This window comes from Dunckerocampus dactyliophorus, chromosome 6, assembly GCF_027744805.1.
Source record: "Dunckerocampus dactyliophorus isolate RoL2022-P2 chromosome 6, RoL_Ddac_1.1, whole genome shotgun sequence".
Lineage (NCBI taxonomy): Eukaryota > Metazoa > Chordata > Actinopteri > Syngnathiformes > Syngnathidae > Dunckerocampus > Dunckerocampus dactyliophorus.
In genome coordinates, this window is record NC_072824.1 from 1,140,383 (window position 1) to 1,167,500 (window position 27,118).

Here is a 27,118-nt window from a genome sequence, read left to right on the forward strand (position 1 = left end):
CCCTTAAATTGCACCTGACTTAAATCCACATTTCCACAATTAAAAGTCTCAGTCAAGAAGACAAATGAACAGCAGTTAGCCTGTAGCTGCCAAGTATCGTTAGCTTACTTGATCGTATACATGCCATCATGTGGTGTACATAAAGTGATGCTATAGTGCCTTTTATCTTTCACCATTTTCCTTTTTGTCTTTCTAAATTGTGCTTTGGCTTTGACTCTGTCTTTTCCATGTTTTGTTGACACAAATTAACGGCACTTTTATCGTCATCTTCCACGTCAGCCAACTAGCAGTCAAGGCTAAACCAACTCATATCGACTCACAATTCCCTCCTTTTTATTTCCTAGTGAAATAACATGTTTGACACTCTTGGTCTCCAATACAATTAATAGACTATTAACAATTCAATATCTTTTTTATTTTTGAGCAACTGCTGTTAGAATTGGCCGCACGGTGGTCTAGTGGTTAGCATGTTGGCCACACAGTAACAGTCTGGAGATCGGGAGGACGTGGAGTTTGCATGTTCTCCCCGTGCGTGTGTGGGGGTTTTCTCCGGGTTCTCCGGTTTCCTCCCACAATCCAAAAACATGCATGTTAGCTTCAACTCCACTCTAAATTGTCCATAGGTATGAATGGTTGTTTGTCTATATGTGCCCTGCCATTGGCTGGCCACCAGTCCAGGGTGTACCCCGCCTGTCGCCCGAAGTCAGCTGGGATAGGCTCCAGCATACCCCCACGGCCCTAATGAGGAGAAGCGGCATAGAAAATGGATGGATGGATACTGTTGTAATTACCTTTTTTACCTTGTAATTAACCTGAGGGCAGAGGCCCAGCGGCACCCGTCCCCTCACTACTCCTTTGGTTTGATCCGCATCACGTGCGGGACGTTTGGTCCTGTTTGAGCAGTATGGGGGCGTGAGTATACCGCCTGCAGAGGATGCCCTTCTGCCACACATATGTGCTGACTTGAGGATATGATGAACACTGAGCATTACCCTTTTTTTTTTTTCCTTTTCCCCCTCCCACTGCGCCCCCGAGAGATTGCCACACTGGGCAATTGCCCGTGTGGCCCATAGCTAGAATCGCCACCGCCTAATCCCATTTACTAAAAGTATATCTCACATCTAATAATGGGAACAACAACCAACAAAACCTACCAAGACACAAACACATAGGTGACAGGATCCCAACAGCAGCAGTGCAAGTAGGAATCAAAACATTTTGACAGGTCCAACTTGCCAGAAGTGCACCGGCCTCCAAGAGAAGAACAGGCGTTGCATTCATTAAAAAAAAAAAATACCCCTGATTTTTTCTTCACTGCAGTGGCAGCTACAGGAAAAAGAGGCGGGCACTTCCTCTCAACAGGTAGGCCCATCATCCCAGCAACAGGCAAGTTGTTTCCCAGCGGAAAATGCAAGGCTCTCATCTGACTTGATTTCTATCCTCAGGTGGAACGCATGGACAAGAGTGAGGAAGAAGGAAACAAAAGGAAAGAGCGGCAAAAGAAAAGGCAGGAGAAGAAGACAGGAAGACAGGAAGAAGAAAAAAGCGAGGAGGATGCAGAATATGAGGATGATCACGGAGCCCTCCAAAAGTTCTTCTCTGACCTCATTGTGGAGGACCGGCAGAAAAGGGTGAGTGACAGCTGCAATATGGACACTGCATTGTGAAATTGTCATGAAATAATAATGTCAATCTTGTTCTAGACGAGGGTAGCCAGGACCAAGAAGCTGGGAAAGCTTCCACCGTGCCTGGCTGAGCTCTTTGAGGGGAAAGGCAAAGGCTCGTCCTTGCGCAGCCTCTCTTTCGTGACCTCCATTGGTAAGAATGAAGGAGCATGATATGTGTCGGAGGTATTTGTTGCTGCTTCAGTCACTCTCGTGTGTGTTCACAGACAGATACTTGGAGGATTATTTTATTTTTATCTTCAGCAGTGAAGGAACCACTAAGATGCAGGAGAACGCAATCACCAAGGCCAGCTACACCAAATGCTTTTTGAAATTCATGACGCTGGGGTGGCCGACCAAGACGTTTTGTTCAATCTCCAGCATCTTGCAGCGTAAATTCTCTCCAGCGGGAAAAAGAAATCAAGTAGTCACAACCAGCAGACTAAATCTGAACTTTCTGTTTCCACAGTTACCCGTCTGTGTTGCGTAGGGCCGAACTGTCGCCGGGTACAGTGTTCCTATACATAGAAGAGGCGGCAAAATTTGTGGTGTATCTTTGCGATATCCCTCCCAAGCACAGCCGTCTCAAGGCGCAAAATGTGGTGGTCCTGATTAAGTATTTCAATAAGATGCAGACGGACCTAAACAGGAGCATGCTCGGCCACCAGGTCAGTGTCAAGGCCATCAAGCAACAGAGGCTGATCAGGAGAGAGGAGCTGGCTAGGAAGAAAATTCCTTCCCTTTTGGGTAATGCTGGACTACACATGCGCACAGGAAATACTCTGTTGTACTACTCACTCTAATACTCTCTCTTTTTCCTCAGATGACATTAAAAATGCTGACCCCAAAGACTCAGTGACCAAAAACAGGATCTGTGGCTACCTGGCCGCCTATCTGACCTGCATCTACGGTCACAGAACTGGTGTCCTCAAGCAGATGCGGGTGAAGGAGGTGGAGAAGGCGGTTGGTGACGACCAGACCGGCTACCTTGTCAGCGTAAGTTCCCAAGATCCTGCTGAGTTAGCAAGGGTTTAAGGCTAACACTCCAGCAAGATGATATCTGGCTTTTGTGTCTGTTGTTCTTGCAGGTCCTGGACCATAAAACAACTCCCAAGTATGGTCTGGCCCAAATCTACCTGGACCCAGATGAGTTTGAGTGGTTCAGGCGCTGGCTCAAGCTGAGGAGCCGGTCTGTGCCGACCAATCACTTTTTTTTTTTTTTAGCACGCTGGGTGGAGGGGAAGCCAAGAATATGGTCACATATCTCCGGAAGGCATGGACTGAGATGGGCCTGCAAGGACAGCAGGAGCGCTGTGGCCACATGTGTGAGTTTCAGAAACTCTCCTGGTTTACCCACATGATGCAAGCTTGTGCTTGTTTTTTCTCAGAACTTTGAGGACAATGACCCGGTGAACAGAGAGATGGTCAGCTCCTTCATGTGCCACAATATTAACACAGAAGAGCGTTTTCACGTCATGCATAAAAACCTCCGGTATGCAAAGAATATGAGGGAGATCTTCATCAAGCTCTCCATGCGCCGGGAAGAAGGCCCCATGGCAGCAACTGACGTCCAGCCATCCAACTCGGGAGTCGTGGCGCCAAAGAGTATGAGGCACTCTTCTTCTGATGAGGAAGAAACGGCTCAAAAAGGTACATCGTCGTAAGGTGATGGGGGGGGGGCAAAATTGAGGTCCAGCACCTCCTTCATCATCGTGGCAATAGCATATGGAGATTTCCCGGTGCATGTTTTCAAAGTCCTTTTTAACCCGACAATGCGTGCATTGCATTGGCGCTGCCATCCCTCAAATTTGTCCAGCATTTTCCTTCAGCACTACAGTCCGGTTAGAGTATTCAATGTGTTTCAGCCTTACCTATCGCTCATTCAGCATCATCTTTCTTGGAAAATACGTCCACCACTTCCTCCAGGTTGATAACCTTTTCGTAGTGAATGTGGAGAAGTGCCAGCGAGGTCAGCTGCCGTTGCGTCATACTGGCCCTCATGTAGGTGTTCAGACGCTTCAAGGTACTGGCACCTGCACATGCCACTATTCACCAGCAACAGGCTGTTGCAATACTTCTGCCATCATTTATCACAGCACATTGACACTCCGTTTCAATTGCACACCTTGATAGCAGCTTTTTTTTTTTTTTTTTTTTTAACCAAGTGGACATTTAATCGCTCGTGGGGGGTTCGTTGGAACCCCCCAAACCCCTCCTGGTTACGGGCCTGATCATCGTGGGTAGTGATACTTTTCGGTCAGAAATCATTTCTATGATGACTTGAGAAATGTGTTTCTCAAATGAAAAGTCTCAAAGCAACATTGGATTCCGACAGGAAGTCATCTACATGACTACCATTTTCACTCGTGGGACTCATGTAGTTTACTCCTGTAAAAATACACTTCTTGAATTTAAAACCAACGTTAATATTGACTAATTCCGTCTACTTAATTCCACAATTCTACAATTATATGCCAGTGCATATAAGACCCAGAATGCTTTGCGAGAGCTGCTGCGGTATTTATGAGTTGTTTTTAAAGGAAATCACGAACTGCAAACGTTCAAGTGATCACCCAATTCTTAGCAGCATGTAAAGCATGTAATGACATCACTAGTGGCCATGCTATTGGCGGCGCTGGGGGTTCAATATTCACTTTATACGAAATTCATATGAAATTCAGACACAGAGTTTTTAAACCTGCAAAAAAAGGAAAAGAGGTCACGCCTGCAGTGCACAGCCTTTTGAGTAGAAGACACGTGTATGCAGCATTCTTTTGCGCCTAGTTACCATTTTATGCCCATTAACTCCTAACATAACACTTCTTTCTCAATATGCAATGATGCTGATATTTTATCACGATTTGTTCACGAATAACGGAAATGTCGAATGGCTTGTCGTCGAGAGAGACACTTTGGAGGATGACGTAATTTGACCCTCCAACCACGATAGAGCCATAGCTCCATAGTAGTTTTTCCCATAGGCCGCTCTAATGTGCTCAAAATCACAATATGCAAAAATAATCATTTCTGCCATTACAGTCATCTTAATGAGTTGGGATTGATATAGAGGACTTGTGTGAAAAACATTATGGATGTGCAAGAAAAAGTCTGTCACGTTTTTGTACAAGTTATGCATGTAAAAACAAAAGTTGCATTTCAGCAAATCTCTTTTTCTATTGTTATGATGCAAATACCAATTGTGGCTCTTTGCATGAAACTAACGGCAACCATGGCTGTATGCAAGATCACACTAATGGGAGGGGCTGACGTGTGTGTGCAATTCCACTTCTAACCACAAGATGCAAACATGGGTTCTGCTTGTTGATCTTGTTTATGGCGGTTAATTGGTTGTAGACTCGACCACAATAAAGTGAATTTCTGCTAGGTAGGATTTGATATTAATAAATGAAATATTTTCCGAGTTATGACATAGAAAACATGTTCATGATCTTCTAAATACAATTTTTAACATTAGAGTCCTCTATAACACCCATTAATCGCCTTTACACTCCTATTACCCAATATATACTGTACTACTCAAAAAAATTAAACACTTTGAAAACACATCAGATCTAAACTGGGGGGAAAATGATCTTGAATATCTTTCCTGATAATAAGTGGGTGATGTATTAGTAACAAAATGATGCCACATAATTTGATAGAAATGAACTAACTGAAAATGAAAGTGAAAAAATGATGCAGCACACTGGTCCATTTTGCCAAAATGTCATTTTAGCAACTCAAAATGATTCTCAGTAGTTTGTGTGGCCCCCACGTGCTTGTACGCATGCCTGACAACGTGGGGGCATGCTCCTAATGAGACTACGGATGGTGTCCTGTTGGCAGGTGAAAAACCTTAAATGACAAACAGCACATGATTAACATTTTATGAACCCAAGTACTCACAAATCAAATAATTATCAAATCCCATAATAATTAACAATTAATTATTATCAAACCCTTAAATATTAACCTTGAACCATTACACAAGTACATCAAAATAGATAAATTCTCTCCCTTTAAGTTAAAACAGATTTTAACTGAATTATTTCAGTGTGAATGCATAAAAGTAAATTTTTAACCACGGGAAACAATGAATTAATGGAACTGGTTAAATCCAACACACAAATTATTATAAGTATTATAAGTATTCTCACAGCTCTGTGGAGGAACTAAAACCTTTGCTCTGCTCTGCATTGGCTTCTCTTTACTCTGCCTGATTTGACACAGCTGCGTAATTAGCGAGCTCGCGCACCAGCCGATGAGACGGGAGCGCTCACCGCTGTACGTTTTCATGAAAGTAAATTGGCTTTGATCATGCGAATTGACTGGCTGAACTAATGCCGATTTATATAAAAAAACCTCTCTAGTAACCTGGTTGAATACGGGAGTGGATGTGCTCTACCAAGTGCTCTCTTAAAGAAAACTGCAATAATCTAAACAGGTTTCTGCCTGTTGCTCATCACAGTCACGGGCTCACGCATCAGCTGGCAAAACAGCTGTTCGCCGTAACACCTCCCACTCAAGCTTTCTGAACTTAGAAAGGTTGCAAAACTGAAAAGGCGAACAACTTAAACACCTTCCCCACTAGGGGCACTGCTCCTCTACAGGTAAAAGAACTACAAGCCTCTCTCTCTCTCTCTCTCTCTCTCTCTCTCTCTCTCTCTCTCTCTCTCTCTCTCTCTCTCTCTCTCTCTCTCTCTCTCTCTCTCTCTCTCTCTCTCTCTCTCTCTCTCTCTCTCTCTCTCTCCTCTCTCTCTCTCTCTCTCTCTCTCTCTCTCTCTCTCTCTCTCTCTCTCTCTCTCTCTCTCTCTCTCTCTCTCTCTCTCTCTCTCTCTCTCTCCTCTCTCTCTCTCTCTCTCTCTCTCTCTCGTCTCTCTCTCTCTCTCTCTCTCTCTCTCTCTCTCTCTCTCTCTCTCTCTCTCTCTCTCTCTCTCGACTGAGCCACAGTTGCCTGGAGTGACAAGAACCTCAACATCCCTAACAATGCCCTTTGAATCAGGAGCTACAGTGACGACTCTGCCAAGTCTAAACTGCCCACGCAAAGCATTTTGATCACAAAGCCAACAACATCACCAACGGAGACATTTCTTTCTGTAGCATGCCATTTTGATCTAACGAAAAGGTTTGGGCCAGCAAGCTGGCACCATGCTTTCCAGAACTTGTTGACTTGGACTTGGATTTCTCTGAGCCGCTTATAGGGATAGTCCTGGAAATCAAAAGACTGGAGTCACCACTGTGAGACACTCGGCCCAGGAGGAGTGAGTTTGGCATCACGTACTCCACACCGTCCTCCCGACTCTGGACTCTCGCATCAATAGGACGCTCGTTTGCAAGGTTAGCTGCCATTAGGAGGGCTGTGAGGAACTCACTGAAGGTACAATAAGTTTAGTTGACTTGCTCAAACTTTGAAGAGTTTGCTTGGCAACCTTCACGGCAGCTTCAGCAGCTCCATTCCGATGTGGTGAGTCGGCAGGGAGCAATTTACAGGTCCAGTTTGTCCCATTTGTCGCTGCATACACCTCCAGGCTTGCTCTGTCTTGGCTCTTCAGGAAGGCATACAAATCCCCCAATAAGGACTTTGCACCAATGAAGTTGGTCCCAGGATCTGACCAAACCTTGAGGGGGTGGCCTCTGATGGCAGTGATACTTTGGTAGGCCATTAGGAAGCTCTCTGTGGACATATTGATGACCAGGTCTATATGCAGGGGCCCGGCTTGCCATACAGCAGAAGATGATCCCCCAGACCTTCATGGATGCTCTTCTTTTGACATCGTCCTTCAACAGGTAAGGTCCAAACAGGTCAACTGACATGAACTGAATGGCGCAGCATGTCTTGATCTTTGCACTGGCAGGTCACCCATCACCTGTTGACAGACTTAAGCTCTGGCCTTCCTGCAGTGGACGCACTTGTTGACGACTTTCCGGGCCAGCTTCTGGCTTGCACAACCCAAGCCTTCTTTCGCATCTTGAGTAGAGTCCCGGCAACTCCTTCATGCCCTTCTTGGTGACTCTGGCGTGCAAGCAAAGTCCCCAGCCAGGTGTCAAAGGGGATAAGAGGAACAGCCAAGCCGTTTTCTTTGAAGTGCTGGATTCTGCCTCAGCATACCAATAGCCCACTTGCCTCGTCCCTGTACATGACCAGCCGGTCCGTTGTGGTGCTGGGAAAAGTAGCTCCTACTTGTGCCGCTAGACAGAGGTCTCGGAAGGTGTCCTCTCTTTCTGCCACGGTGACTGTGCCATCGAACGGGACTGTCTCCCACTTTGGTCTTCCTGTGCCACGAAGAAACTTCTTTGCCGCCCTCCAGACCAGTGCGAGTAACTTTTCCAGTCTGGTTAGGCTGCTAAATCGCTGGATAACCATCAGGCTTGTGACTGCAGCCCCGGCAGGAGGCCGGTGCAGATCAGCGGGGCTTGAGATTAGTTCAGGCCTGGGCTCCGCCTTCTCTCCAGCTCGGGTCAGGGCAGCAACAACTGCCTTTCTCTGGATGGGCATGAGGTTCTCTTTGGCCTCGACAGCAACATCTTTGGCGGACTTCACTGGCCACTCTGTCTCTGGGAGACTTAAGAACTTAGGACCCTGCTGCCACTCTGTGCTTTCGTCCAGCTCCTTGGGGCTCGCCCCTCTTGAAATAATGTCTGCAATATTGAGGGGCCCAGGGATCCACCACCAGTCTTGGACATTTGTACTGCCTTGGATCTCCCCAATTCTGTTGGCAAAAAATGTTTGATAGCCGTAGTTTTTACGTTGGATGGCTCCAAGGACTGTCGGGCTGTCGACCAGGTGGTGCCACTTCTCCACACGGATGCTGCAGTGTTTCTGGAAGTGCTTTTTCAGACGAGCTGCATAGACTGCTCCGCAGACCTCAGCCTTGACAGTGTCCCCCTTGTGATCTAATGGCATCAGTCTGGCTTTCGCTTCGACTAGTCATATGGTCATGTCTTCTGGTACCTGCCACCGGCGGTACAATACGGCACCATAAGAGCGTTCGCTACGATCAGAGAAGGTGATACCACAGGGCTTGGCACATGGGTCAGGTGGCGTCAAGGCTCTGATGAACCTCACCTGGCTGAGCTCAGTGTAGTCTTCCAAAAGGCAGATGGCATCTTCACGGAGGCCCTCAGTCAAAGGAGCCTCCGACATGTCTACTGATTGACTGTAGTTGACCTTTGCTTCCTGGAAAGCCCTCACTAAAGATGGCTCCCTTTTGTTTGACAGGAGTTGCAAGGCCGAGAGGGTCGTATAGCCCAGAGACTTGGCTGAGGAGCTCTCTTCGGGTGAGTGGATCCGGCACATGAGCCCTGACTTCCTCTCTTGACAGGTTTTCTTCGAGTCTCATTTTCCTTTTCTTTTTAGAGAAGTTCACAGCTACCATCAAGTGAAGCTTGTCGCTTTCAGGAATATACCCAAGGCCCAGGGCTTTATTGTTCTCCTCAGAGATTTGGTTTGGGAGGACCATCACTTGGGGTGCTTCCTTCTTTAAGTGGCTTGACTCTGACCTCCCACTTTGGCTGGAGTAAACCCATGGCTTCATGTAGAATCCTTTGGCTTTCAGGGTGCGCTCAACATTGGTCGTCGTTATTTGCTTGAGCTGGCACAGGTCATCATGCGAGGTCAAGATGTCGTCCACATAAGCGTCTTGCTCCAACACTCGACGCTCTCCTGCAAGATGGTGAAACATTGGCAGGTTGGCTGTCTCCCGCATGGCAACTTGAGCGATACAGCCGGCTGGTTTATCGCCTATGTTAACTCTAGTGATGGCGTATTCCTGGATGTCCTCTTCCTCAGAGTCTCTCCACAGGAAGTGATGCAGGTGTACTTCCCGGTCCTCAAGCCATACAGAATTATACATTTTACTGATGTCCCCAAGTGCAACGAAGACACCTTGGCGAAACCGGGTGAGGACAGCACGGATGTCATTGAGGACGTCTGGACCCTTCATGAGCAGGTCGTTCAGGCTCTGGCCTCTGAATTTCTGGCTACTATTCCAGACGAGGCGGACTGGCGTAGTCACAGAGCGGGGGTTTGGTGCAATCAAGTGGCTGATGTACCATACGGGTCCAGACCAGCTTGCCAACTCTTCTTTGGACAGCTTAACAGCAGCGTTCCGCTCGACCATCTCGTGGACTTGAGGTTTGTAGGCCGCCTTCCATCTTGGCTCCTTTGCCAACTGCTTTTCAGTCCTCAGGAATGTTGCTTTGACTGCTCTCCTGTCCGGCAATGTTGCTGGATCCTCCACCCAAGGGTACTTTGCATGCCAGTGTGGTTTCTCGCTGTGGCGATCTCCACTGATGTAGGTCAGTCCACTCTTTATTTGCTCCAGCTCTCTCTCCTCAGAGATTGTCATCTCCTTCCCTCCAGGTCGGCAATTTCCACATCTGCAGCCGCCACACCTGGGCTAACACGCAGCCCCAATGTCCCACCTCCACCAGTCTATAAAGTCTCGGTTGGCAGCAGACGTGACTGCTTGGGTGAGTTGAAAGGGATGAACTGGGCTCCTGCTAGTGACCTCCTGGTACGCAACAGCTGCTGTGCGCATGGAGCGGGCAAAGTGGGTTCTGGATCCATGGGCTGTGACTTTAACATCTTCCATGAGATCTGGATAAGAGCCACCCACTGCTTTCCCAAGGGGACCATCCCACAGGACAAGGTCACCAACAGAGCGCACTTTTTGAGGGACGAGTTGGCCTTCCTTGTGGCTGATGAGGAGCTTGATTTTAGTGGGACAGACCAGTTCATGAAGAGGGACATCCAGGAATATTGTTTGCAGTGTCTTGGGTGGTATGTGGCGATTGACCTCTGCAATGCTGTCCAGTCCATAACACACAAGCTGGTGAGACCTCAGGGTTCCCTTTGCAGTTCTGACCCGGATCTTCAGGAGGTAACGCTTGGTCCCCACTGTCACTTGCATCCAGCCAACTCCATGGATTATGAGCGTCACATCCTCACTCCTCAGGTTCAGCTCACCTGCAGCCTCATGAGTGATGTAGTTTGTGTCGGACGCCAGGTCTATCAGGGTCCCCAATCCTCTGTCCAGCATTTGCAGTAACTTCCAAGATCATCATTATGACAGGGAACTCTTCAAATCCACTCTCTGCCAGCAAACTCTTCTCAGATACGGCTGAACTGAATGTCTTTAAGACTGAGTTGCAGAAGACATCACGACACCGCTGGGCTGAGTCAGGGGGCAGGCTTGTCAGGAACTCTTCCTGGATCTCTGTGTACTTTTTCCATCCCCCTTTTGCTGGACTGAGCTTTGGCTTCCTTGGCCCATCTCCCTTACTTGCAGCCTTGGGACAGAGGTAGTAGTGATGACCCGGGCCTTGAGCATCATTACACCCCTCGCTTTTGCACAGAGGTGGTCTTGCACTCTGCGTCATCGTCGTGGACCTCCAGGGACCTCCCACAAGCACCAATTTTTTAAACTGCTTCCTTCTTCTCTGCTATTTTGAGTGCTTTGAACTTCTTGCAGTAATAGAGTCTCTTTCTATGGCCCCTCTCTCCACAGACAACACAGGATGCTTGGGAGCTTGAGGAGTTGGTGGTTTTTGTTCGGGCATGTTTTTGTGGGACTCTTGACTCCCTCCTGCTGGGGTTATCGTCCCTGAGCTGGTCCAGCTGCTCATAAATCTTTTCCTGACTTCTCAGAAACTTAAGCATGTCAAACCTCTCCTCAGGTGATGAGGCTTCCTCTCCTTCCGACACATGGACCAGCCACTCCTTCTTTAAGCCGTCTGGCAGCTTACTCTCCAGGGACTTGGTAACGAGTGGATTTTTCAGGGCCCCAGTGTTTCCCAGTTCACTGAGGTCATACAGGGCCTTTTCCACGACCTGTATTAAATCGACAATCTTCCTGGGTTGGTAACAGCGCCTGCAGCTCCTCAATGATTTCCAGGGCAATTGCTGTTTTATTTCCAAACAGATTCTCCAGCACACAAAATATTTCATCCGCCGTCCCAGGCGAAGGTCCCTCAGTACTTTGTCCTCCACGCTGCCCAACAGCTGAATTTTCCTGACCTCCTTGGAGCCAGTCGGTTCACCTTGCCTTTGTAGTGCCTCCCACTCTTTCCTCCAGAGGTAGAAGTTCCGCTTGTTGCCGTCGAACTGTGGGAGTGCCGTTGGTTTCAGCTTGATGGTAGGTGACTGGTGTGGTGTCTCCTCAGAGGGCCCCTTGCTTTCCAGCTCCACCTGCAGCAGGGTAGCCTTGTCAGAAATTAACTCTTGCAGCGAAGTCTCCACATTCCGGACACGCTGCCGGAAGTCAGGCTGCTCTCCTTCTGGGACCCACCGAGTCCATTGGTGCATGGTCTGTTTTGCCATCTTCACCAGCCCCTCAAGGTTGCTGAGCATGAGTTCGTATACCTCCAGCTTCAGGCTAGGTTTGTTGGCTACCACCCGCTTGCACTCTTTTTCAGCTGCTTCGACTGCAAGGGAGAGTTCGGAGCAGCCAAAGTTTTGCCATAGGACCTTCTGGACAGTGCCCTCCACTTCTTCAAGCCTTTGTTCGCAGTCCTCTGCTGTTTTTCTCACATCTGCATTGATGTCCTCTTTAACAGCAGGTTCGAGCTCCGCCTCCTCAGTCAAGGTCTCCACCTCCTCATTTGCCTCCAGTACCTTCTCTACCTCAAGTCTGACCTTGCCGAAGGCTTCCACCAGTTCTTCTGCCGACATTTTCTTGCAAGACTTCAACAGTACATTTGCTTGTCGGGTAAACTGCTGTTTGGCAGTCGTTCTCTCCGTCTTCAGCTGCTGCAGGGATTTCGACTCGGCCATTTTGGGCTTTGCTGAGAACTTTGGGGCACTGGGTTTGGACGCAGCAGTGGGCGGGGCCTGGACTTAGCAGGGGTTGTAAGCTGGCTTGGCAGAGGCGTCGGGTGAACTTTGATGCAGGAGTTTCAATCTGGTTTGATAGGGGCTTTCCCAACCTGAGCCGGTTTTTCGCTGTGCTCCCCACACTTGAAGGGGTGTACCAACGCTGAACAATTAAGCAGGACTTCACTCAACAAGACCAGACTGTTTTTCCTTTTTTAAATTTTTCAGCAGGTGAAAAACCTTAAATGACAAACAGCACATGATTAACATTTTATAAACCCAAGTACTCACAAATCAAATAATTATCAAAACCCATAATAATTAATTAATACAACACAATTATTAACAAACCCTTAAATATTAACCTTGGTGCTTCGAACGCATAGTTATGGGAAAATCACCCAAGACACCAAACCCCAAGCGGAGCCGTCCGGAGGACTCACCTGGAGAAATATCTCCGCTAGGCACTGACATCAGAGACATCCTTGAGTCCATCAACAAGAGGCTGATTTTCTTGGACGGCCGCCTCGCTCTCGTCGAAGTGCTTCACAAAGAATTCCAGGCCATCCGTGAATCTCTGGAATTCAGCCAAAACCAGATTGTCTCCTTGGTTACGGAGAACGCCACCCTCTGCGACTCGGTGAAGTCCCTCACCGACGGAGTTTCACAACTCGTCCAAGAAAATAAGACCATGAAGGAGACGACCTTAGACCTTCAGGCCCGGAGCATGAGGGACAATCTGGTCTTCGCGGGAATTCTCGAAAAATCTGAGGAGGACCCGGAAGAATCGGTGAGGGCCTTCATGGCGCAACAACTCAAACTCCCAGCGGACGCCATCCAAAACATCACTTTTCACCGCGTTCACCACTTGGGAGCCAAGAAGCCAGAGAACCGTAGGCCGAGACCCATCGTGGCGAAATTCGAACATTTCAAGCAGAAGGAACAGGTGAAGGGCCGAGGCCGGGAGCTGAAGGGGATGGACTTCAGCGTCAACGATCAATTCCCCCGAGAAATCCTTGACAGGCGCCGACGCCTATTCCCTGTTCGGAGGAAGTTCATTAACGAGGGATGCCGAGATGTCATCACGGTGGATAAACTCTTCGTCAATGGACAACTTTATCGCGACCGGGAAGTAACACTATGGCTGTATTGATATGGTAACTAATGATCTATCTCAACCAGGTAACTTTTCTTTCTATCTCGCAGTGCGCACACTTGTAGCATTTGCATGTTACTGTCTGCTCCCACTTTACCCCCCCCCCCCTTTTTTTTTCTCTCTCTATCCCACTGTATGTATGCACAGCCTTTCTTCTTTTTTGTCCTTTTTTTTTCTTCTTCTCTTTCTTCCTCTTCTATTCCCCCCTCTGTCTCACGTTTTCTCCCCTCCTCATATTGTCACATATCCTCTTCTGCCAGCTGTCTCCTTCAATCAGCATCTCTTCACAGTGACATCATACACCCTCAAAAGTCCAAACCCAACCAAATTCAAGCTATTCACACAAATACACACACGTGCACGCATTCTCCTACACATACACATCATATTCTACTATTGATATGGATATCACAACTACTCACAAGCACGCTCATCTCACTTATGCATAAACCCACATTACATCTTCACTTTAGTTGGCTTAGTTCATTCAGGATTACTATGTTACACTTTGCCTATGTACAAATTAAGCATACATTTAACACTCGGTCTACCAGAATTCTGCAACTACTAGAATGACCATAGCAGTCATTTTGACTCTTTGTATATAATTTGGATGATCATTAAAAAGATCTAAAAATAAATTGGTGGAATAGGTAAAAAAACACATCAGGACACTAAATGAAAACTACAGTGATTGAGTGTTTGATTGAATTGACACAACATAACTTCTCTGCAATTACACATGCAAACTCGAACTGCAACCATTTTCTCTGAAGCAAGGCTAAAGCCTCCATAGCTGTCACCTTCTTTCTACTTGTCATTTTTGTCTCTCTTGGGTTTAGAGTGACGCTACAGCTAGGTTTTAGCATCACAGAGCATAAAAAACAAAGCCAATAGAGCAGGAGGAAGGGTGGGAAAAATGTAGCAAATAGTGAAATATGGCACCCCCTGTAAAAATCAGGCAGTCAATTTGACTGTTATGGTCATTCGAGGTAGTAATACTCAGAACTCTTGTGTTTTGAAATTTTAATGATAAAACAATGTTAGAATAAAATATACACACATTTAGGAAAAGTCAGGGTCCTCTGGGTACATAGGGTTTTTTTTTAACCAAGTTATGACATTGCAAATTTTGAAAACAGTCAAAATGACTGCCTTGGGAGTTCGAGTGTTAAATGTACTGTATATATTCCCATGATTTTTACTTCCAGGTACACATACTTCACATTTGATCTTGTTTACACACACACACACACACATCACCAAAAGCTAGTGTAGGATGAACTCACTACAGTTTGTCACTTTGAATGTCAGGGGAGTTGGGTCGATAGAAAAAAGACAAAAAATTTTCAATCATTTGAAGAACACCCAAGCAGACATTGTCTTATTACAAGAGACTCACATGTCCAAGTCAGCTGTCCATACACTTCACTCACCACAGTTCCCACACACATATTTAGCAAGTTACAACTCCAAATAGAGAGGGCTAGCTATTTTAATTAACAGGAGGGTGAATTTTACACTCCACAACACTATTACAGACACAAAAGGGAGATATATAATAATGAACATATCTGTTGATAATGTACATTTCTGCATTGGCAACATATATGGTCCGAATGTTGACGACCCCTCCTTTCATGCCTTCTTTTCTTCTCTCTCTGCTCATTTTGATACAAGTATGATCTTGGGAGGGGACCTCAACTTAGTATTTAATCCAGAAGTGAACAGGTCTAGCCCAGCTGAGAGACATCGTGAGTCTCAATCAACATCGATACTGAAGAAATACATGAATGATTTTGGTCTTTGTGATGCTTGGCGCTCTTATCACCCTACTCACAGGGAATATACTTATTTCTCACCAGTGCACCACACCTACTCTCGTATTGACTACTTTTTGACAACATTCACATACACCCTATCACCATTAGTGATCACGCCCCAGTCTCTCTTTTTCTCACTAACCAAACTATGAGCGCTCCTACTAGATGCTGGAGATTAAATACATCATTACTAAAAGACTCAGACTTCCTAAAATACTTTGAAAGAGAGTGGACAATGTTTTTAGACTTCAATGACCAACCCGGTGTCTTGGCTAGTATTCTGTGGGAGGCAGCAAAAGCAGTAATGCGCGAAAAAAACATTTCATATTCATCATATAAGAAAAAGAAAGAGATTACTAGAATCAGAGTTGGAGAAAAAAAATCCAAATCCTCGAAGCAGCTCATACTGACTCACAAGATGAGCATATTCAAAGTAACCTAAGGAAACTGAAACTAGACTTAAAAGAAATTACTGACAAGAAAATTCTGTTCCAACTGCAGAGACTACGTTTGGAAAAGTTTGAGCATGGAAATAAACACGGAAAATACTTAGCTAACCAACTAAAAGTCAATAAAGAAAAAAGCTCTATCTCCTCCATTAGAAACTCAGGAGGTCATATCACTCACCTCCCGGAGGAAATTAATTCCGTCTTTAGGAGCTTTTATAAAAATCTATATACACCTCAGATTAAACCATCTCTCCCAGATATCGAAACATTTCTCAACACCATAGAATTACCAAAATTAAATGACGAACAGGTGACAAACTTAGATGTACCCATTTCATTAATAGAACTCCATAACGCTCTACACCAGTTGCCGAATAACAAAGCACCAGGACCTGACGGTTTCCCTGCCGAGTTTTATAAAACATTCTGGTCATTACTATCCCCAATATTTCTTAGAATGGTTTTGGAAATTAAAGACAGTTCATGCTTGCCTCCAAAGATGAACGCAGCTACAATCAGTCTTCTGCTGAAACCGGATAAGGACCCAACACTACCTTCCAGTTATCGTCCAATTTCACTGATTAATGCAGATCTTATAATATGCAAAGCGTTAGCTATAAGGCTGGAAAAAGTTACCCCTCATATAATACACCCTGATCAATCAGGATTTATCAAGGGGAGAAACTCAACTAGCAACGTACGCCGTCTAATCAATCTGATTGATTACTCTATCATCCATAATTTAGAAACCACAATTGTCTCATTGGATGCTGAAAAAGCATTTGACAGAGTAAACTGGAAATTTCTCTTTGCAACACTACAAAAATTTGGCTTTGGAGATTCATTTAGAACATGGATTAAAATACTATATAACACCCCGAAGGCCTCTGTTTGGACTAACAATCACATCTCTCCAGAATTTACTTTACAAAGAGGTATGAGGCAAGGGTGTCCACTCTCTCTCACTATTTGCTATCTTTATCGAACCTCTTGCAGCTGCAACCCGACAACATAAATATTAAAGGGATCCACACCACAAATGTTCATCATAAGATAAGCCTTTATGCTGATGTATTACTCTTCCTAGATAATTCACATTCATCAATCTATCTCACTCATTAACAATTATAGCACCTTCTCAGATTGCTCCATTAACTGGTCTAAATCCACAGTACTGCCCATTAATTTTGGTTTCCAGAGCACCCCCTCTATACCACTGTGTTCAGGGAACATTAAGTATTTGGGTATTAACATTTCCTCCAACCTGTCAGACCTGATCCGCTTGAATTATACTCCACTATTGAAGTCAATAGAGGATGATCTTGCACGTTGGAGAACCTTGCCCATCTCACTTACAGGCAGAGTATCCACCGTGAAAATGATGATTTTACCAAAGATGAATTATCTGTTTTCCATGATTCCCACCAAACCATCTATAATTTGGTTCAAGTCATTAGATTCATATATAAATACATTTCTTTGGAAAAATGAGCCAGCACGAATAAGTCTCAAAACGTTACAAAAATCTAAAGAATATGGGGGCTTAGAACTCCCAAACTTCTCCAACTACTTCCTTGCAAACAGGTTACAGTATATCTTAAAATGGATCAAACCGAACCCATTGGATTATTTATGGCTAGACACAGAACAATCACGTAGCCATGAAATCCCAATTTGTAACCTGCCCTTCATTAGCCAAATCCTCCGGAAAAATAATTGTTTTAAAAGTATAAATATAAGCACCACTCTGACAGCTTGGCGGGAATTTCTAAAAATAACAAAATTCTCGCTCACTCCTTGCCAATACACTCCCGTCTGGAAAAATCCTGACATCTTGCTTAAAAAGAAACCATTAAATTTCCCAACATGGCATGAAAAAGGAATAAGTTGTATGAAAAATATAATTATCGGAAACAACTTTATCTCATTTAACGACCTTGTTACAATCTCAACAAATTTCTTGAATACATACAAATTAAATCTTTAATTAAAGCAAGTTTCAGGACCATATCATGGGAAAGCAATACCACTATTGACCAATTTTTAAAAATATCTGCCCCTAAACATTATCTAAATCATATGTTCTACTTTCAAAAAATGACAACACAATCGGAGTACCAATCTCCAAATGGAGCTCAGATTTATCTACAAGCTGTGACCCTGAATTCTGGAAGCAAATATGTCTTAATGTTTCCCGGTTAATCAATAATCCCAACCTACAGCTGATTCAGTTTAAAATCCTTCATAGAGTACACTGCACAGGACATAGAATGTTTAGAATGGGCTTAACTGACTGTAACATCTGTACACACTGCTCAGACCATAGAATAGATGACTACTTACACTCCATGTGGACCTGTGCTCCCATTAACAATTTTTGGCATCGAGTGTGTGAGTACCTATCTTTGGCACTTGGGTTCTCCATTCCGACCTCCCCTTTACTATGCCTGCTGGGCGATCTCGCCACAACTGATGTAGAAACAACCCAAACACAGCTTCTAATCACTGCATTAAGCATTGCCAAGAAAACCATTCTCATCAATTGGAAATCAAGGAAGAAACTGAACATAGCTCTTTACAAAAATCTTTTGTTAGATCATATAGCTATGGAGAGAATGTCTGCTGAATGGGCGTGTGGGTGCGCGTGGGGGCGGGCGGCGTGGTGGTGTTCTGCGTGGTGCTGGCCGGGATTGGCGGGGGGATGCTTGCTCCGGGGTGGGGCGGTCGGGGGTGGCTTTGGCCGGGAGCTTGTGGGTGGGGCTGGCGGGCGGTCCCTGCTACCTGCTGGTGTCTGGCTGGTCTCTGCTTCCTGGCCGGCAGTTGTCTCCCTCCCTCCGGGGTTTCTCCCTTGGCATGTTGGTGGATGGACGGGGGTGGAGTGGTGGCCGGTCTGCGGCGTGGCGGGGGGCGGGCGGGGGGCCGCTCCTCTCGTTGGCCCTGTCATGCGGTGCTTGCTTCTCTGTCCCTCCCTGGCGCCTTTGGCTTGCGTGCTTCGTGGGTGTGGCCGTGCTCCGCTCTTTGTGGGGTCCGGTGCTCTTGTGCAGCACGGACAGGGACAGGAGCAGGATAAATAGACTGATCAGGCGAGCTAGCTCTGTCCTGGACGGTCCTCTGGACTCCGTGGAGGAAGTGGGGGAGAGAAGGATGTTGGCTAAGCTGACATCCATCATGAACAACACCTCTCACCCGCTACATGACACTGTTGTTTCCCTGAGCAGCTCCTTCAGCACCAGACTGTTACACCCACGGTGTAAGAAGGAGAGGTTCCGCAGGTCCTTCATACCGACCGCTGTCAGGCTCTACAACACCTGCACCACCTGAACCATGTTGTAGACACTATGCTTTCTTTACACTGTTCTCTTTACTTGTCTTGCTGCTGTAACAAGTAAATTTCCCCGCTGTGGGATAAATAAAGTACATACAATACAATACAATACAATTTCATGACTACTATTATGTGTGACTGTTTCAATGCAGTATTGTCATTGTGATCACTATCATAATTCATCATTTCATGACTACTATTATGTGTGATTGTCATTGACAGCATTGTCATTGTGGTTGTTGATATTGTTTTGTCCTTATGTCCTTGTTCGTCTTTATAGTTGTCAGAGACATTTATTTGCTGATGTAGTTCTGTATGTTTCTGTTGTTCTGTTCTTGTCACAATTGTTGTTGCTGCTGTTGTCCTTGTATCGTCTCTCTTTTTTTTTGTCCCCCTCTCGTCCCCGCACTCCCCGTTTCCTTTTCTCTTCTTCTCTGTCCCCTCCTGCTCCGATCCGGTCCAGTCGCTCCAAATTTGCTTAATAACAAGCATCAAAGTCAAATAAATTCTGTATAACAGGGGAATTGTATATCACACTTCTCCCTGGCAGAGTAAATCTGTTGAGCACTTGACGGCATTTAGATCTACAATTCTATCTGCTTTAAAGGCTGGACAGGACAGGGGTTAAAAAAAATAATAATAATCAAATAAATATTAACCTTGAACCATTGCACAAGTACATCAAAATAGTTTAATTCTCTCCCTTTAAGTTAAAACAGATTTTAACTGAATTATTTTAGTGTGAATGCATAAAAATAAATGTTTAACCACAGGAAACAATGAATTAATGGAACTGGTTAAATCCAACACACAAATTAATAAAAACAGAATGAATTAACCACAAATTTTACCCCCGTTTTAGGGGCACATATTTACAATCCATATCCAATGTAAAACTATTATCCAGCAGTGAACCAAGTGACCCGTTTCCCCCATAAGCAACCATTTATCCAGCCAACATTACACAAAGCACCCTGCCCCACATTCCAATTCCACAGCATCGCAACAAGTGCCGCACATCCACAAAGACAATAAAAAGTGATCTTACCGGCTGTCCGTTCAGCTCTATGTTGGTAGTATTCTCACAGCTCTGTGGAGGAACTAAAACCTTTGCTCTGCTCTGCAGTGGCTTCTCTTTACGCTGCCTGATTTGACACAGCTGCGTAATTAGCGAGCTCGCGCACCAGCCGATGAGACGGGAGCGCTCACCGCTGTACGTTTTCATGAAAGTAAATTGGCTTTGATCATGTGACTTGACTGGCCGAACTAATGCCGAATTATATAAAAAAAACTCTCTAGTAACCTGGTTGAATACGGGAGTGGGTGTGCGCTACCAAGTGATCTCTTAAAGAAAACTGCAATAATCTAAACAGGGTTCTGCCTGTGTCCGAGCGCATCACAGTTACGGGCTCACGCATCAGCTGGCAAAACAGCTGTTCGCCCTAACAATTGCCCATATGGCCCACACCTAGAACTGCCACTGCCAACATGCTAACATATAAAAGGTCTACACCATGAGTCCCATTGCCATCTTCTTCCATGATCATTGATTAGTGGTGAGTAGATATCCATTTTACACATTAAATGTGTGTGAGTGTGTGAGGCATACTGTATTTAGGGGAGGAGCTGAAAATGCCCGGCTGTACCACGTGACCGCTTTGGGCAGTGGTTCAGATTTTGGCGCAAGGTTTGACGGCAATATAAACCCCTCAGGCTCCATTCAAAATGGGGCTTTTTGATGAGGAGTTGCAGTCATTTCAGCATTTGGATAGAGGTTATAGAGTTTGGATAGCATTTCTATAGTTTGGAGATAGTTTGGAGATTTCGGAGCGTGAGGAGAGACTAGGTAAGAGGATGGAGCCAGTGAGGAAGAGGAGGATATGAGCTAAATCTAGCATTATTCCTGACACATGAGGTTTGTTTATGGAGAACACTGTAGGGATGGGCAGCTGAAGCCTCATGAAGCTTCCACAGGGTTCATCTGATTGTGCCGGAAAATGAACCAACGTTTTGGGGCTTTGAACCACACAGAACAGTGACATCTGGTGGTGCACTGCAAGTATATCATGTCATCTACTTCAAGTAGCTTTCTTGTTTTTGTTCTACTTAAATAAATAAATAAATACACAATAAAAAGCGTAAAACCAAACAAATTGTGATTGATTTATGTGGGAAGTGCTTGTGTTACTTTATGAAAATAAACAAAGTGACAAGGGATTGTGCTTGTGAAACAGGGCTAAAATGACTGCATGGGATATATTTCAAAGATTTTTATTTAAAAACAGGACTTTTTCAACTGTGGCTGGTTTCAGCCTGTTCCGTCTTTGGCTGACGACTTCACCAGCCTTGGAAAAAATCCTCTCACATGGCACAGAGGAGGCTGGTGTGCATAAAAATTTTACTGCCAGCTTGTAAAGGTGTGGGAAAAGTACTTTGTGGGTGATCCAGTACTTGAGTGGGTCCTCTGCTCTGGGAATGTGGGATTCCTTTAAGTACCTTGACAATAATTATTAGAATAACAATAACAATAATTACGGTATATGTGATTCAGCAGCATATCATGACCGTTCAATGTTTACTGTACCTCTGAACCTCCACTGTCGCACTGGCAGTTGTGTTGGTCACCTGTTGTTGAGCACCAACATGCCTGTCCAGGAGTGCCCAAAGACTGTCATCCTCCAGTCGATTTGAAGGGGCTGCTCTTGGTGGTGACTGTGGCTGTGACTGAGCAGGCAGTTCGATATGCATTGTTCCTGCACACTCCCTTATAAGTCTCTCTATGGCCGTTTGGGCACAGACTCGGCTGCAGAACCCCAGGTCCTTGAACCTCGGGTCTAGTAAGGTTGCCATAGAAAGTGCTGTGACCTTCTCCAACATTGCAAACTTTTCAATTAAATTATTTTTTAAATTGGTGGCCAGTTTCATACCCAGTGGGTGGGTGATATGGCCACATCTGCTCGAGATATAATGTTTTAGCATTTTAACTAGTGGTATGACTTTCGAGGCCGGCACCTGTTTTTCCTCAGAAAGCTCCACTGTGGCCTGGTGAAATGGCTTCAGGACATCCAGGCACTGGTGCATCGCCTGGTAGTCCTCTGAGGTGAATGGGGTAAGGTCTGAAGAGAGGCTGGCCAGAGCTGCACCCATTGGCTCTCTTTCATTAAACAGCCTTTCCAACACGGCAAAAGTACTGTTCCACCTTGTGTCCACCTAAGATACGATAACAAGCAAGTTTTATAAAGAGAATATCACAATTACAGTAACTACAAGAAGACTAACAATGTTCAAACAGTAATCACCTCCTGAATCAATTTATGTTCTGGCCTGGCCAGCTGTCGCTGCATCTCAGAGAGCTTTTGTTTGGCTGTAGTGCTGGACTTAAAATGCCCAACAATCTTGCGCCCCCGACTCCGGATGTCCTCTAGTTCTGGGGTTTGGGCAAGGGACCGCTTTACCACCAAATTCAGCATGTGTGCAAAACACATTATGTGCCGAAGATGTAGTAAATTGGCACATGCAATCATATTGGGAGCACAGTCTGTGACCAGGCCTGTCACCTGCAGCAAAGATTACACGTGCACAAATCACATATAGCAATTAGCAGTAGACAATATTGCAGGATAATCTTGTCTTTGACTGGTCTCTCACCTTCCCCTTAATTCCCCACTCTTCCATGAGGACATCTTTGGCCTCAGCCAAGTGAGCTGCAGTGTGGGTTTGGGGAAACTTTTGAACCCCCAAAACCACTGTGGAAAGCTGCACCTACAATGTGCAAAATCAGAGTGAGGCACAAGAACCATAGCAATACACAAAGTAGTTCAGAGAAAGGAAGTACATGCTACAGTATGACGGATACTTACCTCCTCAGTGATAAAGTGGCACGTTACAGCCAAGTAGGCGTCCATATGAATGGAAGTCCACATGTCTGCTGTCAGGCTAACAGCAGAGGCCTTGCTCACAAGAGCCATAGCCTTCTCCTTGGTAGCCTTGTATTTGTCATCCACCATTTTTCCCAAGGCCTTCCTATTCGGGATAATGTAGGTGGGGTCCAAAAGGTTGACAAAGGCCTAAGGGTGACATTAAATGAAATACAGCACATTAGGTAAACATGTATTGATACTCAAAATGGGAGAGACCCATGAACCACCATACCTTGAAACCTTTATCTTCCACGATGGAAAATGGTTGCATATCAACAACAATCATGTCCACCAATGCAGCATCAAGTTGTTGCTTCCTTGACACTGCAAAAAAAAAATTAGCATGTCAAGAAAATCCATACAGAGGAAATTTGTAATATGTGGGATTCAAACCCATAACCTTTGGATCTAAAGCCACTATGCTAACCATTGAGCTATAAACTATGTCTCCATTTGCACCCACCATCCACATCATATCAGAAATAATTACCGGCAGGAGGAGGATTGAAAGTTTGGTTTGACATCTGAGGTGTTCCAACATGATGGATGGACCGGAGGTGCCGCATCATGGAGGAGGTGTTGTCATGATATGCCAACTCTTGTGGGCAAATCAAACACTGCACCTTCAACAGAAAGAAAACAAATAAATACTTACTTTTTAAAATGAAATACAAACCTACTTCTAGTTAAAAACATCATCAATAGCTAAGCTATAGCTGTAGCTTTACTATAGCTAACTACTGTATAGTAAACTTGATTTGGTTTAAAGAATTCAGAGACACTTTGCACTCTCTCTTAGCATTCATACACATAAAAATAATAATTATTATATTATTATTATATTATAAAATTAATTTACAGTTGAAAACAAAAAACAGTCAAATATATTTCATCACACACTATAAGTATACTATTACCTTATTAGGAGAAACCAAGGTGAAGTGATCCCAAGCCATAGAACGTTTCTTACCGGAAGCCGTGGTAAAGAAAGAGCAATGAACTCACTCGAATCCAAAGGGCAACAGACAGGGCAAAAGAACTAGTGTTCGGGAATCGTCGTTTTGGATTCATTTTTCTTTTAAAGAGAAGAGCGCGCCAAAGTGTTCAAACAGGTGAGCGAGTTCCGGTGACGTCAGAACCGTGGTTTGGCCAAACAATGCATTCGGCGCTTCAGACGTCATCAGTCACGTGACAGTGAAATTTGACACAAGCCCCGGAACATTGCGCCGAACCACTCTGCTTCACAAAGGTAAAACAAGCGCCGAAGCGTCTGTGTTAAACCGCCCATCCCTAGAGAACAGTATTTTTCAACTGTTTAATATTTGTTCAAAGGTGAGGTGTTTGTTGCGTTCCAAGGAGTTGGGGTCCAATCACAACACCTCATCCATGCTGTGCCTTCATGAGAATAAGGAGGGAAGTGGAGCTTCAGCCAGCCGAGGTAAGTCATTCCAGGCTAGCACCATTTTTCCATATTGACTGTTGTTTATTGTGTAAATAAAGATGCTTAACATGAACATGAACTTCATTTATTCTCTTTTAACCAGCCACCAGAAAACAAGAGCTGGGTGAAGCCCTTGTCTCCATGACATTGAAGGACACACAGCCCTTCAGTATTGTGGATGATGTTGCATTCAGGACATTTGTGTCCAAATTGGATCCCAATGATGTTCTCCCTACAAGGCAGGTATGTAAGGCTGCATGCATGAAACGAAGGAGTACTTTATTGGACGTTACACAATTCAGCACTATGTATTTTTCCTTGAGGCTCTTTGGTGGAGGCCAAGTATGAGTCAGCAAAGGAGAAGGCTAAGGCTGGAGTGGAGAAGGTGGCTGCTGTTAGCCTTCATCTGATAAGTGGACATCCATCAATATGGATGCCTACCTGGCTGTAACACGCCATTTTGTGGATGACAACACCAGGCTTGGTTCAGTGCTGATGGGCATCGTCTGGACACCAGTGTCACGGAAGCACGAAAGACCCAAAATGTAACTGCAGAAGCCACTGTGGAGGTCCAGCGCTACCTTTCTGGACCAAATATCAGCAGGCTGGAAAACCCTCTGGTGTACTGGGAGAGGCCAAAACTGTTGTACCCAAATTGATATCATCCGCCAATTGCATTTTTGTGCACGCCAGTGTCTTCTGTCCCCTGTGAAAGGGTGTTTTCAAAGGCTGGAGAAATTGTGTCAAAAAAAAAGAAAGCTTTTCAAACCAAAAAGTGTTGAGAAAGTGTTATTTGCGTATAAAAATGAATGAAATCTCCCCTGTCCCGTACATCATTGTCCTCATTACACAAGCATATTCAGTACTTCTTCATAGTTCCACAAGCACTTCCACTGTCCTCTGCCTGCCATTTTTCTAAAGTGGCAGAAAAACATGATGACACAACCTGCCATGTCATATGATAGTACCATTTGGTACACAAAATGTACACCAACACAATACATTCAACAACTATTTTATTACACACAAATGTGGTCATTTATGTAGAGACATGATTTGGTCATACAGTTTTTGTTATTCATGGACACAACAATTCAATGAATCTACACAATGTGGTTCAGATACAGCTGCCTGTGATTACACACCTGGCCAGTAGGGGGGTTCGTGTGCACATGAAGCTTCGAGAAACGAACCCTTTATAGAACTAATTGGCTCACGTGGTTCGATGCCTCATGAGGATTCATCTCATCTTCACTACATTTTAGTGAGCAGTTCGTACCAAAGGAACAGATTTCTGAACAGAGAAGAAATGTCAAACTGACTCTCTGATTCTCTGCTATGGACGAGAATTAATGACTTTACACTTTTATACCCACTCAAAAGGAGGCTATATCACCATCATGATTAATGGATATGTTTCTCATCATCGTGGGAGGTGAGACCATTGACTTCTAGAACACATTTCTCAGGTCACATCATAGAAATGATTCCTAAAAGTATAGTCTCAACTCAACACTGGATTCCGACAGGAAGTCATCTACATGACTACCATTTTCACTCGTGGGACTCATGTAGTTTACTCCTGTAAAAATACACTTCTTGAATTTAAAACCAACCAAGTACGTTTACGTTAATATTGACTAATTCCGTCTACTTAATTCCACAATTCTACAATTATATGCCAGTGCATATAAGACCCAGAATGCTTTGCGAGAGCTGCTGCGGTATTTATGAGTTGTTTTTAAAGGAAATCACGAACTGCAAACGTTCAAGTGATCAGCCAATTCTTAGCAGCATGTAAAGCATGTAATGACATCACAGTTACCATTTTATGCCCATTAACTCCTAACATAACACTTATTTCTCAATATGCAATGATGCTGATATTTTATCACGATTTGTTCATGAATAACTGAAATGTGGAATGGCTTGTCGTCGAGAGAGACACTTTGGAGGACGACGTTGTAATTCGACCCTCCAACCACTAGATAGAGCCATAGCTCCATAGTAGTTTTTCCCATAGGCCGCTCTAATGTGGTTTTGGGGACTGGGCTCCTGGGTTTCCAAAATAGCCCACAATAATTGAAATCCGTCAAGTAGCCAACTATATTTTTGTACAATTATTAGATATGTTTTAAGGCTGTAAAAACGCTCACCATACACTTTATCCACTTTTATCAGACATTTTTCTCATAACATGTTATCACATTTCTCTCTTCTTTGAAAAAGTTAAAATTTTGTTTGAATTTGAATGACTTACGGGATTGGACACAAGAAACCGACTCATGCATTCACTCCTCTGATCGTCTTTGTTGCTTCTACAGATGCACTATCGAAAGTGTCCTTACCGCCTCCATCACTGTTTGGTACGGTAACTGCACAACACGAGATAGGAAGGCACTCCAGCGGGTGATCAAGACCTCACAGAACATTGTTGGGGCAGCCCTCCCCTCACTGCAAGACATTTATAAATCTAGAGTCCTACGAAGAACACACAACCTCATCAAGGACAGCACACATCCACAAC

The 27,118-nt window shown here is 44.8% G+C and overlaps 1 protein-coding gene and 1 pseudogene across 3 annotated transcripts; one reads left to right on the forward strand and one right to left on the reverse strand.

Annotated features, from left to right (window-relative positions):
- Positions 1-1,471: 1,471 nt before the first annotated feature.
- On the forward strand, positions 1,472-25,247 carry LOC129183311 (uncharacterized). 3 transcript variants are annotated; one of them, XR_008570776.1, is made up of 10 exons: positions 1,472-1,631; positions 1,704-1,818; positions 1,892-2,056; positions 2,134-2,411; positions 2,488-2,660; positions 2,753-2,989; positions 3,053-3,314; positions 24,483-24,588; positions 24,695-24,834; positions 24,915-25,247. XR_008570776.1 is itself a non-coding variant. In XM_054780416.1 (9 exons), exons 3-8 carry the CDS (start codon positions 1,986-1,988, stop codon positions 24,551-24,553), a joined length of 1,092 nt encoding a protein of 363 aa, XP_054636391.1. In that variant the 5' UTR covers positions 1,472-1,631; positions 1,704-1,818; positions 1,892-1,985; the 3' UTR covers positions 24,554-24,588; positions 24,695-25,247. The 3 variants fall into 3 exon arrangements, 1 of the variants encoding a protein (XP_054636391.1); XR_008570777.1 differs by having other exon boundaries at positions 1,932-2,056; XM_054780416.1 differs by having other exon boundaries at positions 24,695-25,247.
- Positions 25,248-25,962: 715 nt separating this feature from the next.
- Positions 25,963-26,097, reverse strand: LOC129184059 (small nucleolar RNA U3; annotated as a pseudogene).
- Positions 26,098-27,118: the final 1,021 nt, after the last annotated feature.